General features: G+C 38.7%; 1 protein-coding gene across 1 annotated transcript; it reads left to right on the forward strand.

Moving 5' to 3' along the window:
- On the forward strand, positions 1-6118 carry LOC140940515 (uncharacterized). The gene is made up of 3 exons (XM_073389501.1): positions 1-567; positions 5239-5396; positions 5845-6118. Exons 1-3 carry the CDS (start codon positions 339-341, stop codon positions 6028-6030), a joined length of 573 nt encoding a protein of 190 aa, XP_073245602.1. The 5' UTR covers positions 1-338; the 3' UTR covers positions 6031-6118.
- The last annotated feature ends 12818 nt before the right edge of the window (positions 6119-18936 follow it).

Consider the following 18936-nt stretch of genomic DNA (forward strand, 5'->3'; position numbering starts at 1 on the left):
ATATAATAACAGATTATCTGCGGTTTCAATGACTGAAACCTACCCTTGAAGAAATCCCGGCAAAATGCTGTGGTTTCCTGGTCTCCATGGTAACAGAATGTCACGCTCCGCTCTTCACTCAAGATCCTTTTTTTGTGAATTACAACAAAGGCGTGCAGTGAAGCTTTTGACACCCCTGGTCGGTATTGGCTGACGGGTACCTTTCACACCTAGCTCAATTAAGGGTTGCGGGTATTCAGCACACAATTGAACAGCTTTGTAAACTCGCCCTCTATATTTGTATCGACTGGTTAGCCAGTTAATTTAACTTCACGACGCGAGCTTGATCACAACACAACATGGATCTCTTGAAGCATCACTACCTGTATTCCCCCCAGCATCACCCGTATCGCCTTACAGGCATGAGATACGGGGCTGTATCACCTTACCAAGTGGTCAGCATTCCGCGATGCACCTGTGAGTGTTACTGTGAAAGGAGTCGAGTTCAAATTGTCGACACGGAGGCTCGCAACTTATCGGAATCGGACAGAGAAGGACGAAGCAGGGATCTTGACGATCTGAAAAACGGTATGTATCAATGACTATTCAGCAAAAAGATTTTCCTAAACGTAATGCACCTTTGGGATAATATAACCTTGACCAACACCCCACCAACTGATTGATGTCTTTATCGCGCTTTTAGAGTTCGTAACATCCGGTTTTCATCATAACCTAGTATTTAGCGCAATTTAAAGGCTTGTCGCAGTGTTTATAAAGCTTATTTCTCAGAGTTCCCAATATCGAGCCTTTCATGTTCTGTTTTCAGTGTAAAGTTTAGAAGTAAGCGCATCTGTAACCAAGTGAGACCTGATATGCAATTGATGGATTTTTATTTTAAAAAGTAATTAAAACAACAGCATTAGGGGTTACTTTCTCCCTGTTTTGTTTGATTTTTACGGTTAGAGTGAGCAGTGCGGATTTTATTTGCGAAAATGAAGCAAAGTTTGCTTTGATTTGGTCGAAAGATGCAACTGAGGTTAATCGTAGTATTGGCCACTCAGTTTTTACCACTGAAAAAAATAATATAATTACATATCGCACGGCCAAAGCAATTTGTATTCGAGAGTGTTTAAATGTCAATTTTCCTTGTAGTCAAAAAGGCAGATGGTTTATAACGCAGGGGATAATCTTTTCCTCTCCAAATGGGTTTTGTTTTGTAGGTTTTTCGCTTTTAAAAATCACAATAGCGAGATCGAATTAATAATGAGCTGAGATTTTCTATTCCACTCAGGCTCTTTTGTGTCCATCTAATCCGGTTCATGACCGACTAATTTCAGGTGAATTTAATAGCCAAGTGTTCTTCCCTTCAACCACTAATGCGAGCCCTGATTAAAGCTTACTTTTATCCACACTTCTCAGATAACTGGCGTCTTTTACACCGATTTATTTAATGTCGCTTGAATCATTCTTGAGGCAGTTCCGAAGCGCACGCACTGCGTTTTTTTTTTCTCTTTTCAATTATTTTTAACAATATTAGAATAAAACATATTTTCTGCTTTTACTGATTTCCATGCAAGTAAGTCCTTATAAACTATTAAACGGTATTTTATGCGCATTATTAACTTGCCCTGTTTTCTGCTAATAAAATATTGTTTATACTAATGAGTCTTATTAGCGAATGAAAAATTAGTAAAATGCATTACTGAGGCAAATCTCAACTTCTCAATTTTTATGGCTTTTTTTGTTTAATCTTTTTTTGTTCTGTTTGATCTCAGCGAAATAAAAATTTTGTCTTTAAGTGGTTTTTGGTGCGTTTTTGAGCGCAAATGTTCAGTTAAACTTATGGGGACAACTCGGTCTTAAACAATGGCCTGGCGAATGCGTCATATAATTGATAGTGTTCATTTCACATTCATTTCAGAGGCATGAAAATCAGGGTGGCCAACGATCAGAAATATCAACGAAGCCCTTCATTCAATATCAATGTTTTCCAATATGCCACTCTTTCACAAATTGATTTTGACATAAAATTCAAGGTAATTAACTTGGAAATGATCTCTTGGTAGCTCGAGCTTTGTGCAGCTGACAGGTTGAGAAAACATCAGGCCCGCACCTCGAATCCATTCTTGTTTCGAAAAATACACAAAAGCCAAATCTTAATATCAACCTTGATACAAAAATTCACACCAACCAAGTATTTCTTAATTACCTCATTATCGCTCCTTCCTAGCTCCAGAATAAACGTGTTTAATTTGTCGGGGTATAAACCATCGACTTGAGATCGTTCAGATATAGCTATAGCAGTTGTAATAAGCCCCGCAACTTGACGATTAATAAAGTGTTAAGTGGCATTGCCGAAACCACTGGGAAGAAATAATCATGGTTAAACTGATTAGTCTTGCTACATCGTATGATAGAAATTCTGCTCTAAAATCTTCACATTTTTTTCTGTTGAAAATGTTTAAGCATCACGTTTTTCAGTATACTGATAAAGTAAGCGAACGCCTAGACCACCGAGCTAATTTTCAAACTGGAGGGATAGAATCATAAAAACAATATACAAAGTGCCGCTGTTAACATTGCGTCTCAGTCAGTCATACTAAACGTGTAACTCGTTGGCATACATTGAATTCAACTAGAGTCGTAAATGACCGGGAAACTCCCGTGAAACTGCATAAAAAACCATCCGGAAAAGCTTGAAAATAAAAGATAATTTAAGTCTAACAATTTAGGCTTTGGAATCTATTTCTTTGTGCACCGTTTCTCTTTTTCCTCACGCTTTTATCCTCCTCTGTATCCTTCTTAATATTTGGAGTACACTTTAGGTCAAAAGCGATTATATTTTTCCATAGAATTCTTCTGAGGCAGAATTGAGATTTATTTCATAGTGTCCTAATGGGGGCTAAAGCGTGTCACGTACAAAGTATTAGTTTGAAATCTCATAGATATCATGGGGATTGTTTCAACTGATTTCGACCATATTTCAAGAAAGGGCGTTATTTGTCTATATATATCCTGAAACTGATACTGTGAATAGCAATAACAATAATAATACTAAACATCAAAAGTCCCACAAAGTTCCTGGTTGTTGATTTTTTTGTCCAGTATAGAATAACAATAGGAAAAAGTCTTGTCTTTGATTACCGTTAATGGTTTAGGTAAAGGTCACTGTTTGAAAGCGTTTTGTTCTTTAGTTTTGTCGATATGTCCACAGTATGGGCTTCGCGACAAAATAAAATAAAATGAAATAAAAATGAATGAATAAAGAATGAAGGAGAAACTAGGAATTTGAAATATGTGAAAGTGGGCGCTGGTGTTTAAATTGGAAGATGTACAACCCGGGTGGAAATAAGCGCTAAACTTGAATTTCTATAGAGAATGAGATACTAGAAATGGGACAATAGATATCACGCAATTTATCTAAATTAAACTGGGTTGCTCTTTGTGTACTCGTAAATTGAGCTGTTGTTTCGCGTAGAAAAAAGGAATAACAAGGAAATATTAGAGGCGAAAGAAAAATTTTACGAAAAAATAATCAAATTTATTTTTCAAATAACTTGACAAATAAATATTGCTCTTCAGAAGTTTTGGAAAAGAGGTTTCATTTGAATGGTAACACCAGAGGATTTCGTCCATTGATTTAAAAAAGTTAAAATGACAAATACTCTAGCCGGTCGACATTTCTGGTCTTAAAGTGAACGGTTGAAACTAAAAGCTATAGAATGAGATACATGAGGGCTACATAAGATAGACTCTATCCTTATGTTCGTGTGGTTATCTTATGCTTTTTCAGCCCTTTTGTTCAAATTTCATCATTAAAAGAGCATGAATTCAACCTATCTATTCTTTAATATTTTCACTAATCATTCCAGATCGGCTAATTAAACACAAGACGAACTAGTTTTTCCCTTTAATAATTGGCGATTTTGCTCTGTGTGCAGTTTAATAAATGAACAAAGGCAAGAATGGCTATTATAAATGATTTTACTATGTTAGGTTAAAAGCCATCATTTTTCTATGACACTTTCAGATAGTGTGTTTTATCACCTTTCCTGAAGTATTCACACGTGTCCAGCTGAGGTTAAACAAAGGCATTCTGTTGCGCTGTATAAACGAAGATGTGTCTATACGAGTAAATAATACCTTTTGCGAGATGACATTTGTTGGCTGATCTTTTAGTATCCATAAACGCGTAATTGCATGGCTTAACTTTTTTTTAGCAAAATCCGGTTAACAGCAAAACCAATTCGCCACTTTAGAAAGGAAACTGGGTCGAGTTAACCTCCGCAAAGACTTCTGGGACTGTTGCAAGGGACTGGGAAAAAAATTGGTCAATAGCCGACAGGCGCGTCCCCAGTAACGATCCCAAAAACATGAATTGCGGGACGCATTTCGGCTCCAGCCTGATGTTGAGCGCGGGAAAATATAACGGCAGGTCCAAGAGAACGCGAGAACATTTAATTAAAGGGAGTAAGTCGAAGGGCATGCATCCTGAAGCTAGCTCTGGTAAATATTCAGTCGCAATTGCGGGAAAAGATTTAACGACACGCAAGGGCGGGAAAATATTAAGAAGTACTACTAGAATAGTTAGGAGAGACGCACATATAGATGTCGACGTGGTCTTGTTCCTTACTGGCTAAAAGACTGACGACGAAAGTACGGGAAAATATTCAACCGCAAGGGCGGGAAAACATTCAGTAGAGCTAGCAGTATAGTTAGGAAAGACGCACATATAGAGGTCGATGTAGTCTTGTTCCTGATTGGATGAGAAGAGCATCGTTTCTTTATATTTTACCCTGGTTTGTCAGAACCATTGCAAGCATTTCAACCTGTGTACAAAAATCAGCGAAAATGAAACGGAAACAAGCTTTCATAAACTAAAAATATCGCTAGTAACGATATTTGTCGTGAAAGTCACATGCTCTTGCTGACTTTATCTATTCGTCGTTGGGCTATTAGTTTAATACAATTATTTCTTTGCTGGAATGTTTAAACCTATACCGGAGAAGCTCTTGTTGCTAATATCACGACTGATTCTCATAGTGGCAGTGACTTCTTCATTTAAACTGACCTAAAAAGTCAAGACATTTCCCTCATTTGGTGAAATTCTTGCTCTTCCCAGTTTATTGACAGGCCTTATTACAGTGCAACTGTGTGTGTGTATGTGAGGGGGGCAGGGCACATTTCGTGTCTTTTCTTTTCCTTTATCACTATAGAAGAGAAGCCAAGATTTTAATTCTCTTTTTAACTTGTATCTAGATTTCTGTCTCGACAAAACTGGCAGACGAAACCGAACCACTTACAAAAGATGGCAAATTGATGAGCTTGAGCGTGCGTTCTCTCTCAATCCGTACCCGACCAGCGTGTTTAAGAAGACTCTTGCGTTAAGACTCGGTCTGAGGGACTCGCGAGTACAGGTAATCTTCGTTTTTGCATTCATAAAAGAGCTGACTCGTACCAAGTCGCTTCTTTTTATTCGCGCTGTGATTAATGGGAAAGATTTAGCGAGTTCGCGGTGCATTAAGGGAATGAAGAAAAACTCTTCTTCGCAAACGCCATTGCGCGCGTCGATCTTCCTTTCCATATTCCTTTGCGAGATTAAGTGGCGACTGGATACGAATCAGGAATTTACCTGTTTTCCTGAGCAGTCTTTTAAAATAGAGAAGTCATGTCAGGTAAAGCGAAGTCAAGAAAGTTTTTAAAAGTAAGATAAAGAACAATTGAGAAAATGTAGGTGTGATGGAATTAAATAAGATAAAGTCAAGTTGTATAGGAAATAGTGAAAAGGGGAAATTAAAGAGATCTCGACTAGAGTCAAATAGTTTTAACGTCGACAGAGCTCAACCATTTTCCAACACTTCCTAGGTTTGGTTTCAAAACCGCCGAGCGAAGGCGAAGCGAGAAAGGCATGGCGGGATATCAGAATGCTGCAGCAACGATACAGAAACCGAGCTCACTGAGGCAGAAGACGAGCAATCAGAACACGTGACTGAACATGTGACGGAGGGCAAGGAAAACAAAGATTCTGAACAAGATGTGGATGTGGATTAAGTCTAGTCAAGAGAACATACAGTCCCCCACTCCCGACGAGTTTTTTGCACTATTCACTCCTCCACAAAACGTCCACACAAAGCGCGAGGATGCATTATCCGGGGGAAAACCGATACGTTCCAAAAATAACTTTAGAGGGGTTACGATGGGTATAGGACCTATGTGGGGGATTAACTCGCTGGTTCCTTTATGTTCTCCTGGTCTAGTATTCGCGCGCTAAAATACTTTCGTTCAACTGCATTCAAATAATGACTAAGTGACGTAACATAAAACCGAAAATAAGGAAACAATGGAAAGGGCCTAAACTGGTGGCTTATTTTAGTTCACTTCATGTTTTATATGATTCTGTTGAATCATGAAAATTGCATATAATATGTAGAGAGGAGTACTGAAAACTAGTTGTCTGGTGAAATAGAATGAAGGATCAGAAATTATTGACATACATGTAGAGCCTGGAGGAAAATTTCAGTTGGAAAGGCCACAGTCACTCGTAATCAATTAAAAATCTAAATGTCTGACCTGCAAAGGGCAGTGCAGCCAATCTTCAGCAGATATAATTATTTTTTATTTGTTTCTGGTTGGCTAGAACCCTGCGTCACTTTTTCAGCTTATCAAAAGAGAAATATTTGTTTTTCCGTGCTTATATTGTTATCAAGTTCGTATCAGTTTGACATTGGTCTGCATGTGTTCCACGTTGTGATTAGCTAGTCCTGTTTTACTGTTACGTTTCGTTTTACGTTACGTTACGTTGAAAATCGCGCTATTTCCCGCATGAGATACAGTAGTACTTTCTAATACGGACACCGAAGGGACAGAACCAAGTGTCCGCATTACAGAGGTGTCCGTTTTGTAGAAGTTAGAATTGCATTTAGTTTGGTGTCTTTTTGATGAGGAGAAATGTCCATAATAGAAATTAGCCTGCTACAAGGCTCGCTGGGGAGCTCTAAGGCGGCGGTTTTTTCTCCGTCACCCCACTTCCCTCCCCCTGGGGGCTTGCTCGCTGGATAAAAAGAAATTTGTACGTATTATAGATAGAGGTGTCCCTAAGCCTTCGAAAGTTTGTTTGGGTTATAGTTATTCAATATCAAGGCTGGCTGTGATCAAAACTTAAAAACTTTCAAAGGTACGAGAAGATTGTACCATACCAGGACAGGAGTAATAGGCTCCTAATAATAGGAGTAACAGGCTCCTGACCATACCAATAATGAGACAGAGAGGGAATACTAGGGCGTTGGCCGGGATGTCTGAATTTCACTAAAGTTATTTGTACAGGTTGTAATAAATCGGAAGTCTAATTCGCCTTAGAAGTCTGTAAATTTTAATCGATTGTTTGAAACGTCATGAAGCCCGCTCGCGACTGCCTTAAAGCAAAAAAAACAACAACAAACAGAACAATGTAATAGCGACTGTTGAATTCTCTCTTGACAACACTGAGTAAGAGTTTGCGGACCTCTCCGGGAGCCAACTTCCGATTAATTTCAAGCATTCAATTGGTCTAAAAATAACTTTGGAGAAATTCACATATCCCAAAGGTTTGACTGGACGTCTCTTTCTCTATGCCATTATTCTCTCCTGACCATATTTATCATCTTGTAATATATTGTGAATAGACATTTAAAGTTAAAGAAAATTATTCCAGACTTTGTACTTCAACTGAGTTATGCGTTTGTTGTTGTTATTCATGTTCCAACTTCCACATTACCTTGGCAGATCATATATATTTTGACTGTCCGTGGTCATGACATTGGTGACCTTACGAACAATCAAATGGTGTCTCTGTGTGGCTTTTACCAAGCACTAATTTATACAACGGAAGTCTTTGACCTTATCTCGATGCACGGCACGCTTGTAACCTTACCCCACCAAGAGAATCCATAATGAGACAAAGCTGTAGTAACAAGTGTCTACGCGTGGGGCACAAACTGCATCCTTTCCTTTTTGTATACGAACCGAGAATGCTCTTAAAGAGGCCATCCATGTAACACGTCACCTCAACTGGGACAACCTAGAGGTATACTTCCTCGTAATAGGCTACTGGAAATGTGCTGCTGGATGGAGTCGCATTTTCAAGACTTGGATTGACTATAATGGGGTTCCATTTTTAATAGTCAAAAATATTCCCCCTCCCCCTCCCCTTTTCCGAATTATTGGGGTAAGAAAATTCTTAAAAATGGGAAAATGCGCGGTAAAAAACTGAAAGTGACTTGGCTGGTATCGCGAAGTTGGGGTCTATAATTGGCGACAGAATAGACTATAATGGGGTAGGGGCTCTAAGAGGTCAGCTTCACATACCCAGCAAAAATTGATTCAAGTAACCCCCTTCCCCCGAGTTGGACAATAGAATGGAGGGATTGAAGACTCATGGATGCCCGCTATCAGACAATGTAGGAGTTATTCGGTACTATATCCCGGGATTATGTCGCACCACTGAGGGAAAAAACACTTGGCGTGACCAATGAGAATCGAAATTGATCGGTAGCGCAACTGATTGCTCATTGTCATGGCCCTTTGCAGGAGGAAATTAATTACGAATAGGAGCGCATGCGCAATCCAAAGCAAACCCAACTTACCGTCTCGCACTTTATTAAAATGTTATCATAGTCGTTTCCAAATTTTTTTACTTGTATTACCTGATTCATGATCGATAAATGTTTTAGTTATTTATATGTTTATATACTGATCTAGTATACATAACATATACCAGGTAGAAAAACAATAGAACACGAAGTCACCTACAAGTTTAAACCACCAAAACCAATCCCACCCCTCACCCCCAAGTATCTAGCCACACCTATACCTCATGAAAAAATGAAGTCAATAACAAGAAAATTATCTACAAATCAGCTATTAAGGGCACATCGCTAAAGCCGGAGTAGCCTTATGAAAAGTAACTACATAAGAAGCCTCACCATTTAGTTAACGATTCAATATCTGACCCCAATTTTCCATCCTGAACAACCGTTCTTTAAGAAAGCCATAAACAGCGGGTACACTGCGGGAAAGTAATTGTATCATCCAATGATATAAATGGTCACACCTATCATATTAAGGATTATTATACTCAGACTACAGCACCAGAAAGTAACCCTGACCTTTTATGAAACTGAGACATAACAGTAAACAGGTTAGCACAGGGATGCGCGGCTCTTTTGCGGATTCGAATGGCCCGACTCTCAGCCTTCCGATTACAAAGGAACTGCTGCTTCACAAAGTACTTCCTTTTAAATAGACCAGCACTTTACTTACGCTCTACTTAAAACATTCGAGGCTCGTTTAATGATAGGATTGATCAGTTAAGTAAAGTAATTAAGGAAGATTCAGTATCCTTCTTGTGAAACGCCAACAAGATTTTTCCAAAACACACATGACGAGCATAGTGACTGCCTTGGATGCTTTGTTTGGGTTAACTGTTATATACCCCCAGAACTGTGCAATATTTCTTGTCAGTAATAATTTCCTTTGCCTTTATGGCGGAAATTCATCTTCCTTAAGTAAAATATCTCTTTATTTTCCTTCTCCCGAGGCTTCGGGAAGCTAATTGTGGAAAGGAAAATGTCGCGTGGCAAGCTAATACCGGAACAATATGGCGGAGGTTCTTGAGAGGGTGTAAATTGTTCCTTGATTAATCTACAGAATCAAGGGATTAAAAAGTCACTAAACATCAGGGCCCAGTTGTTCGAAGGCCGATTAGCGCTTAACCCAGGGTTAAATTTAACCCGGGTTTCCTTTTCTTGTGTTCAAAAGCATTTTCCTGGATAATTTTGTCTCTTATTTTTAGAGCGTCCAATCATCAACTTGTAGACAAAAAGAATTAAAACTGAAATGCTTTTTAAGTTTTCAAATCTGAATTCAAATTTTGCTCTAACCCTGAGTTATCTTAACTCAGCTTTGAACAACTCGGCCCAGTATTATATAAACTGGCCCAAAATCACAGGTTGCTATTCGTTTCAGTTCGATAGCCGGTGTAAAACCTTAAAACCTTTGTCACGTTTTAAATCCGACCAATGCTTGGCTATAGTGCAGTCGACTACCCTTATTTAGAGGAACATTATAAAAAAATGTGATCTACAAAAAGCACGGTTCTGTACTTGAAGGAAGTTTAGATTTAACAAGACTGATTTATCAAACATTTCTTCATACCCTGATTCATGCGGCGAAATTCATAGGGCCACAAAAGCTTGAGACTTAAATTACCTTCAACTAACTAGAAACGCCTGTGTGTACCATCGCAAGATAACTTTCCGCAGCTGTTTTATTTGGCTTGAGTTTATTTATTGGAATTTTTATTAAAAAATTTATTCGAATCTTTCTGGAAAGGAAAGTTCAGCTACTAAAATGTAAGGTAGCATTTAGCTCCGTAGTGACAGTGGTAGTATATTTATATATATATTTGTAAGCACTTATACCGCAGATAACAGGAAATTAGTTGAAGGCCAGCCATTTTTTCAGTTCGTTAGACTAAGACCATGAAACTTCTCGCTATTCTCCGAAATTTTAGCCACATAACTCAAAAACTATCAATTTTCTAGATTGTTTTCAAAACGGGACGCGATCGATCATGCTCAGTGCATGAGGAAAAGACAACAAGCCGACTGTTGTCTACTGTACTTTGCCCAGATACAGGTGCAAATAATTGTCTAGAACGAATTCATCTGGGATCATTTTCATTACACGAAGTTGAGATTGTACACATCGTATCTACCTGCTGTGTAAGCGACCCTCTCTCCGTAAAGGTTGCCGAATCGAGGTAAAAAATTTCCGGCGCCAGAAGTTTCCGCATAAAATTTTCGAGCATGGGGGCAGCGGCCATTTTTCATTTTCCCGGCGCATGGAGAAAAGTTTCCTAAGTTGAACGCCGCTACCACATTGTAAAATATGGCCAAACAGCCGGTAAATATGTCAAGTTTAACCCGGCATCTGTTTTCTCACCACTTTCCCACTATATTCTGGAGACCGGCGAAATGGTTTAACCTTGAACCTCAGTAATTAACTCACCGAGTATGCAGAAAGTTATCTCAAATATCTCTAACGCTTGAAAAGCTACCTTGAAAAGCAAACACACGGCTTTTGCTGAAAGCAAAATTTAAAAAAAATCAATGATTGGATTTACTGTTTGTGGCAAGTCACGATCCAATCCCACTATTTAAATCTGTTTGCCGTTTTCCTACCACCCAGCAAATCCACTCAGTGAATTCTTACTGGGAGCTGTTTTTAATTTAAAGTAGATACCCTTAAAAGTGCCGTCAGGGTTCGGGGTTTGGACAACTGTTATTCCTCACCATGTTACCATTGAGGTAATGGACCAGATTAGTTCCATTTTTGGCATATTAACCTGATGAAAAGGTAAGCCTATTAATGTTCTTTCCCGCTGGTAAGAGCCTTGAAGCATTCGAATGAGATTATACGGGGTCAGTCAAACGACTTTTAGCGCAGTCAAGTTTATACCAATAGCACTAGACAGTATAAGTTTCTGGAAGATAATACAACTATTCAATCATCGCAGTTGCGTGCGGCTGGAATCTTTCAAAAGTTCGATGAATACAGTTTTTAATTATCTCATCGGGGATGTTCAACCTCACGACCCTTCGTTCTTCGCAAACACATAACTTTAAAGCTACAAAACAACAACACGATAATGAAAAAAAGCCAACACTTTGCTGTATATATTGTCGGTCATTTCATGCAGTAATTTCGTGTCGTCATCCTCTTGAATTGGTAATTTTCTTCCAATTTTTTTCTTCCATGAAATGCTGTGTACTTCTCTTTGCTGTTTTGTGAAAAATAACAAAAAAATCTGTAAAACATTCGTGCTATTGTCGGCTAATTGATAGTGTGCTTATTATGACGTTGAATTTCTCTTCGCCGCAATGGTATCTATTAGCTTCTATTAGTCAGCCTAAATAGCACTTTGCTGTAAAGATTCCTTTCAGTTCATCTCTGTCTTTCCATACAAAATGGAATGTCTTTTGTTTTCAAGAGTACCTTAGGAGTCACATTATAATCGGAAAACTTGATTTCGAGTTAATAATAACACTGACCTTGGAAAATCAAGTGTATTGTGGAATAAAAGAATAAATGGGATTAGTATAATTCAAAGAATTTTGGACAAAAAAAGGAATTCCTCGAATCAAAACTAAACTTGTTAGTTTACTGGCCAACACAATTAAGACAACTCTCATTAAATAGTCAATTCATATGCATGTCTGCAATTACAAGAAGTCAGAAAAGTTCGCTAAGAGGAATGGCTGTTTGGCAAACGAAAAAGGCTAAGTTTTTTTTAATTTAACATATCTTTTATTAATTTTCTTTGTAATTTCGTGAAAGTCTGACATATGGACGATTTATGATACAATATGGATGATTTGGCAAGCTAATCCGTTTATTAGATTTGTAGTAATTAGCAGTAACTGATGACAGCTTATTTTTCAGCTTCGATCCCTGCCATCATTGACCTCAGACATCTCGCGCTTGCCAAACATCAGCAGCTCATTTTTTTCATTCTTTCAAATTATTAATCCTCCGTTTTTATCCCATATCACTACATTTCACTAGCCTCCTTAGCCTTGTCAGTTTGAACATTTAGGTCACCGTAAACAGCATTTACAACACGATATAAGGCTGTTGTTTAATTAACACATCGACAAGGAGGAACGTACCCCTCTCTGGTATCCTTGAGGGCGAAATTATAACCAGGACTACTTTGCCAATGTTAACTCATGGGTCGCACGAAACTGTTGAATGTTGCATGAATAAATAAACGTTGAACTACCTCGTAACAGGATCAGCTTAAAACCCAACTAGAAAGCTAACAAAAGTCCACTATTACTTTCAGAGTATTAGAAATAAGTGGGTTTGGTCTATTTTATATAAAACAGTCTTGTGCTTGCAAATCAAGTTGGGTTATCATGAGTCTGGACTTTACGATCCCACGGCACGACGGCAACGAGAACGTCAAAAACAACAATAGGTTTAGTAGGCAAAACAACGACTTTGCACGTGCATCACACTTTTTTGTACATTTCTTTGCCTTTTTTGCACGGCTACGATGTGAAATTGCCTAATTTTACTTTTTAGGGAGGGTGGAAACAAGCGACGACGAACTTTTATTCTCTTTCTTAACTGGAATACAGTATATGGTTCTTAGAAATTCAACTCCGGGAAGGTTCGCCTACATTTGTCAAAGTAAGTGAGTTGAAATAATCGCGATAAAGACCGAAAGAACGCAAATTCATTTTTGAAGCGACGTTTTCGCTGCCGTCGCTCCATCGGATCGTGAAGTCCCTGATGTCATTGAGAAGTTGACCCCAAATGCTCAGAAAATGATTTGTTATTTTCTTACATATTCTTTAAAGGTCAAGTTATTCTTAGTATAGTTGGACAAGATAAGTTTACTACGTTGAAAACGGCAGCATACCGTAACTTTTCAGCCTGCTCAAAAATCTCATCAAAAATTTTTGTGGGAACGTTCAACTGCGTTAGTTTGCTGCTTCATTATTTCAAGCAGATCTCTTGAGTGATTTAGCTAAAGGTTTAAAACTGTGTTGGATCTCTTACATAGGTATGCAGAGGACATTCCATGACTGCAATAGTAAGGGTGCTGACTCGGCCAAAAAATCATAGATCATTCTATCGACGTTGGTTAATTCGTGGCATCACTGGCTATATATTACATGTTGTGTTGCTTTTTTCCACACCTCTGTAAGGTAAGAAAGAAGAAGTTACTGTTCTAGAGTCAACCTATATAAGTATTATATTTTTTTGACATTCCGGCTGTTAGACCGCTATCGATAGCCGACTAGGGAGCTTTAGCAACGACGAAGGAGACGGCAGCGAAAACGTCGCTATCAAAAAGTTTTCGTGTTTTTTGAAAGTCTGTAGCCTTTGCGATTTTCAACTTAAGCTCGCGTAAAATGTCAAATATAGGTAATTTTCCCTGAAATTAATTTCTTGGGGACCAGACCCAAGTTTAGAAGGAGAGAGAAAAATTCGTCATGGAGTGTTAGTTTACGTTCTCCATGAAACGTCCGGTGAGGGAACTTCACGTTGTAGATGTGCAGTAACGGGAAAGAAATGCACAAAAAAGTGTGCCGCACGTGCAGACGTCCTCGTTGCCTTCGCCCCGTTAGCTCCCTACTTAGTCCTTCGAAATACGTTTACTGATTTTCGTTCAAGTCCTCAAGCAGTATACAAATATTTAATTTCTCTGCAGTCAGAACTCTATGAGTGGCCCTATGACGAGTTTGCATTATATTATCCTCCGACCTTTAGAGGGCCTTAAATCAAAAGACATTGAAGGCTCCCCGAAGCCCTCCGGACAAAATTTGTATTGTCCGACATCATTAGTTATGATTCGAATATCGTTACTCAGTTCGATCTCCTCTGTTTAAGTTTGAACAAACATTTCGTTAAGGTTTCGCTTTTTTTAAAATTCCTATAAGCCAAAAACTGTACTGAATTTTACTAGGCACAATTCTTAAAGGATCGGAGAATTCCAGTTAATTAAAATGTCTGAATTGCATCACTCGCCGAGCTTGAAAAAAAAGAGCTCACGCCCGTCAAATTAGATCTTTAATTTCCCTTTTCTTCGTTAATTAGACGTTGGTAATTTGTAAAGCAGTTTAGAGTAATTTATACGATCAATATTAAGCAATTTATTGGAATCATCTAGGTAAAGCTGACTTTCTATTTTCGTAAGACTATTTTCAGTCTTTCCAGTCTATCCTGTTAGTATAGAGGAAAGTAAATTACAATTCATTAGGATGATTTATGATTTACCAAAATCAATTAGTGTTTTGGATTAGGTTACCCAAGACGGATTTTAACTATTAGTGGCCCTTAATTCTTGTAAAGTGCCTCAAGAACAATATTCATTGCTACTTCTACTAGAGTAGACTGCGAAACAGCTCCGTGTTTTTGCCTAGGTCAAGAGCGCGCGCTCCGGCGGGCTTAAATGAATCGCCAAGGGGTAGTCCCAAAATATTTTCATACTTTGATCTGATCAGTGTATAACAAAAGCTAGGTTAACGTAGAAGTTTCAGACCGGTTAATCTAGTTACCCTGAACATGTTGTTGCAAATCGCCCCCATACTAATGGCGGTTCTAAACTCAATAATACTACATGAGTGAAAAGAAATGCACACGAATGACTTATTAAAATTCCACATTTTATTTTTATATTCAGGGCTACAGTCAAAATCTGTAGTACGAATGAAAACTCTTGTAGTCTGGTTTCCTTGCCGTTCAAATTAAACTCTCAGTTCGCTCGACTTCGCCTGATTTCATCGGCTCACCCATTTACGTTGGCCATGGCTTGTGTGTACCTATAGCTTTGAGGAATTGCCTACAAGATGCAAAATTTCCCGACTGCATGTTTCACGTATTTTCCATCTGGGAAAGCATCTGTTCTAAAGCCCTTCGCCATCGTAAATCTACTGAAAAATTCATCGACGGAATAGAGTTTTGGTAGAACAAATTCTGGGCAAATTTCACGCACCTCCAGCCCTCTTTAAGCAAACGAATTTTGGACTCTCATTGATTTTTAGACTAAGTCAGGGCACATAAAATGGGTTAAGCGAAAGGAGATGAAGGGAATCCAGCGAGAAGAAGGTAGTCTTAATCGGTTAAGACTGTTTGCGTTTATTCGTGCCTTGTTCAGTGTTCCGAAAACAGATCGGTCTCAGTGTACAACAATTCAGCTCAGGACGATTCGCCCTTTTGCCAAATTGAGAGGCGAGATGGAGAACACATACAGCTTTTAAAGGAACGAGAACTGATAATTCACGAGATTATCAGTGGCCTTTCCTGACTCGTTCTCTCTTTTTCAATAGCACCAACGTTTAACTTAATTCTAAAGTGCATGATATTTTCCTCTCCCTCCCAAAAAAGTTATACTAGGGAGGGTATGATCGCAGGCTATCGCAGTCTTACGAAAACAGCCGTCCCTCCTCTCTCCCAGCCGAAACGTGCGGCTAGCGGCGAGAAGCAAGGAGAGATGGCTGTTTTCGCAGGCTACAGTAGGTTAAGAAAATAGCACTTGATACCAGCCCTTTGATGAGCAGGCCCGAAATTGCTAGCTCATCATCATACATTCCACTAAAATACCTTTACCGTTTGGGTACCCTCAAGTTTTTCAAGTTTTTTAACCTAATTTCTATGTCTCACTTTCCTTGAATTAGTTGCAACAATGGATTTTATTGTACGCATTTGGCTCCCTTTTTGTCCTTATCTCGGTTGTCTTATCCGTAACAGACTTTCTGACGGTGGATAAACGGAATAAGCGATCCTTGTTGACGTGAATTTGCTAGTTCGTCATGACGGCTGCGTCTGCGGGTTGTAAAATGTTTCCGTTCGAATGATGTTGTTTAGTCACACCGGAACTGAATTTCGCGATCATAGATAAGATTTTACTTGCGATATTTCGATCAACCTGGACCGGAACGATTAAGTAATCAAGGCAGCGAACTCTTGACTTTTTTTTTTCTTGATTTGAAATTGTAATTCAGCTATTTCACGACCCGTCCTTTCCTCGAGTCTGAACTGCCTTTTTGTCCGATCTAGGCGTGATTATGCATTGATATCTAAACGGCTAAGGCACAGTCAGGCCGTTTTTGCTTTGCAGAGGTGTCCGAAGTGTTAAGCTGTGAAGGAAGGGTTTAAAAACCTTATGAAAATGAACATGAGTATCAATTAAGGCAATCTCCTGGCAGTTTAACTATCGGTGGAAGCTGGTGGAACCTCGAAATAATGAATGGCCAAGGGACTGGCAAAATCAGTTGTTCGCTATAACTAGATTGCGTTATAGACGAGGTTAATTCTTTTTCATACATTTTACTATCACTGAGGTAAAGAAAATCGTTTGTTTTTACCGAGGACTTCGTTTTATAGAGGTTCGTTTTATCGACGGCCACTGTATGACTCATCCTAATGGGCTTGCCTAAGGTACAAGCTATATCAAGACCACTGATAATATTTGCTATAAATGGAAATGTTTGTTGGGTACTCGGCTCGAAATATGAGGGTTGTCCAATACTGTGCGAAAGATCTGTTATTTGGCTTTTCCTTTTTTTTTCAAAGAAAGAGAGACAGAATGACCTTATCTGCCATTCGCCCAGATGGCGGGGAGAATTTTCGCCTATGCATGATTCTATTGCAACACTACGTTTTCTCGTTTTTTTTTTTTTTTAATTTCAACAAAAAGTGGATGATTGCCGGTGTACAAGAATAGCAAAAAGACCAAATTAAGGCTTAGCCACTTAAAAACGGAAGAAAGACCTGATCGCAGTAAAATCATATCAGCAGTATTTCCTTATTGCACTATTCTCAGCAGATTAGATTACCGGCACCCGAATTTTCTTATACTCTATCTTTGAACATACTGGGTTTCTAGGGGTGTTTTTCTGTAACGGCCCTCCGCACTTCGAGTCCCTGAAGCTGAGTCACTCAAATATACTCAATTGTCTTGCTAGCACTAAAATAAGCTTACCATCAGGCTTATCTACTCATTGCATATATATGGCCTTCGCCAACCATTTAACTGGTTGCAAAATACGTTAAACCCTACTCTCCCCGACTTAGATTAAAACACAGTGCCCTTAAAATTTAATTTTCAAGCCTCAGGAGTCCCAAACGTCATTTCAGAAGATAATATCATGTGGCAATGTGTCAGTGAAAAGCTTTCATTCGGGTGATCTTATTTTCCATTTACAATTTACAATTTGCCCCGCAAAACTTGACCTAAGTGGTGCACGATCTCCCGGAGAGAAAACGGCAAATCGGCCTTGCAACTTTGCATGGATTGCACGTGATGATTTCAGATATCCTAAAATTTCTTTTCAGCAAAATTTGTTGAATGGAGTAAGACCATTCCATGCATAACTTTTACCATTCAAAACGCTAAAAGTTTCCGTTAAAACAAGACACACAACACCAAACAAATGCCAAGGTTCATACACACTTTTATGTTTTAAAATAACATGATATAGTATTTTAAGAGAATAGCAACAAGCTACATAAAATTATTTGCATAGTAAGCGGGATATGGAAAGGTTCAATCTTTTTAAACTTGTGAAATATAGCAGGTCTACTTGAGTCTTTATCAGGAGATTTCAGGATTTTATTCGAACTCCATCGCAATGATGTTTAACGAGATCCCCCTTCAAATTTTTTTAAAAAGGATTAGAAGCAGGGTTAATTAAAGAAAAGTTCTTGTCTATAGCCTTAAAATGCATGTTCTCACTAAGCGATTCTTGGTTTGTAGGGCTACAGTTGGCACTAACAATGGACAATGTAAAAACTTTTGAATGCAGCGGTCCACCTTAATGTGTGAATAAAACCGACCGGTCCTTCTTGCTAGATCTCGAATGTAGAGACTGTGCCAGAGCCAGGCTTAAAGTGGGAATTAAAACAAAACTGAATGTAAGGCTAGCATTAAGGCAAAGGGCTGACTTATTTTGAGCCAATGAATGCTACTAAGTTCTTTAAAGCTTATAGAAAACGTTATTCTTAGAGGGTGTGAAATGGGACCGATTGGCGAACTGGAAGCGGATTGATTATAACGTGGAAAACAACACCGAAGTATGGAATTGATCGCGTGGAATAGTGCCCATCAAGCTTTAAGAGTTTGCCATCTACAACTGACAAACAAGTCTAACATGGGACGTGCTTTTCTTGTTATAGTCATAGACAATCCCCCAAATTGAAAATGCCTGTGTACTTCAAGCGTGCACAAGATAACCTCTTGACTCTAAGATAACTAAATAGACAGTCAGGGTGTGGCTGTGTGCCAGCACTAATAAAATCAACTTTGTTTTGCAGGGCTTTTGACTGTTGCATTAAAACAACGGGGCTTGAGATGGGTGCCATTCCAGCTGGTATGAATCAACAGAAAATCGACCTCCATGACAGCAT

The sequence above is a fragment of the Porites lutea genome, chromosome 6 (assembly GCF_958299795.1).
Source record: "Porites lutea chromosome 6, jaPorLute2.1, whole genome shotgun sequence".
NCBI lineage: Eukaryota > Metazoa > Cnidaria > Anthozoa > Scleractinia > Poritidae > Porites > Porites lutea.

Excerpts from the sequence above, each read along its gene's own strand:
- LOC140940515 (XM_073389501.1), top strand. The coding sequence starts at position 339 with ATGGATCTCTTGAAGCATCACTACCTGTATTCCCCCCAGCATCACCCG. Across the intron at positions 568-5,238 it reads TCTTGACGATCTGAAAAACG|ATTTCTGTCTCGACAAAACT; the intron begins GTATGTATCAAT and ends ACTTGTATCTAG. Across the intron at positions 5,397-5,844 it reads TGAGGGACTCGCGAGTACAG|GTTTGGTTTCAAAACCGCCG; the intron begins GTAATCTTCGTT and ends AACACTTCCTAG.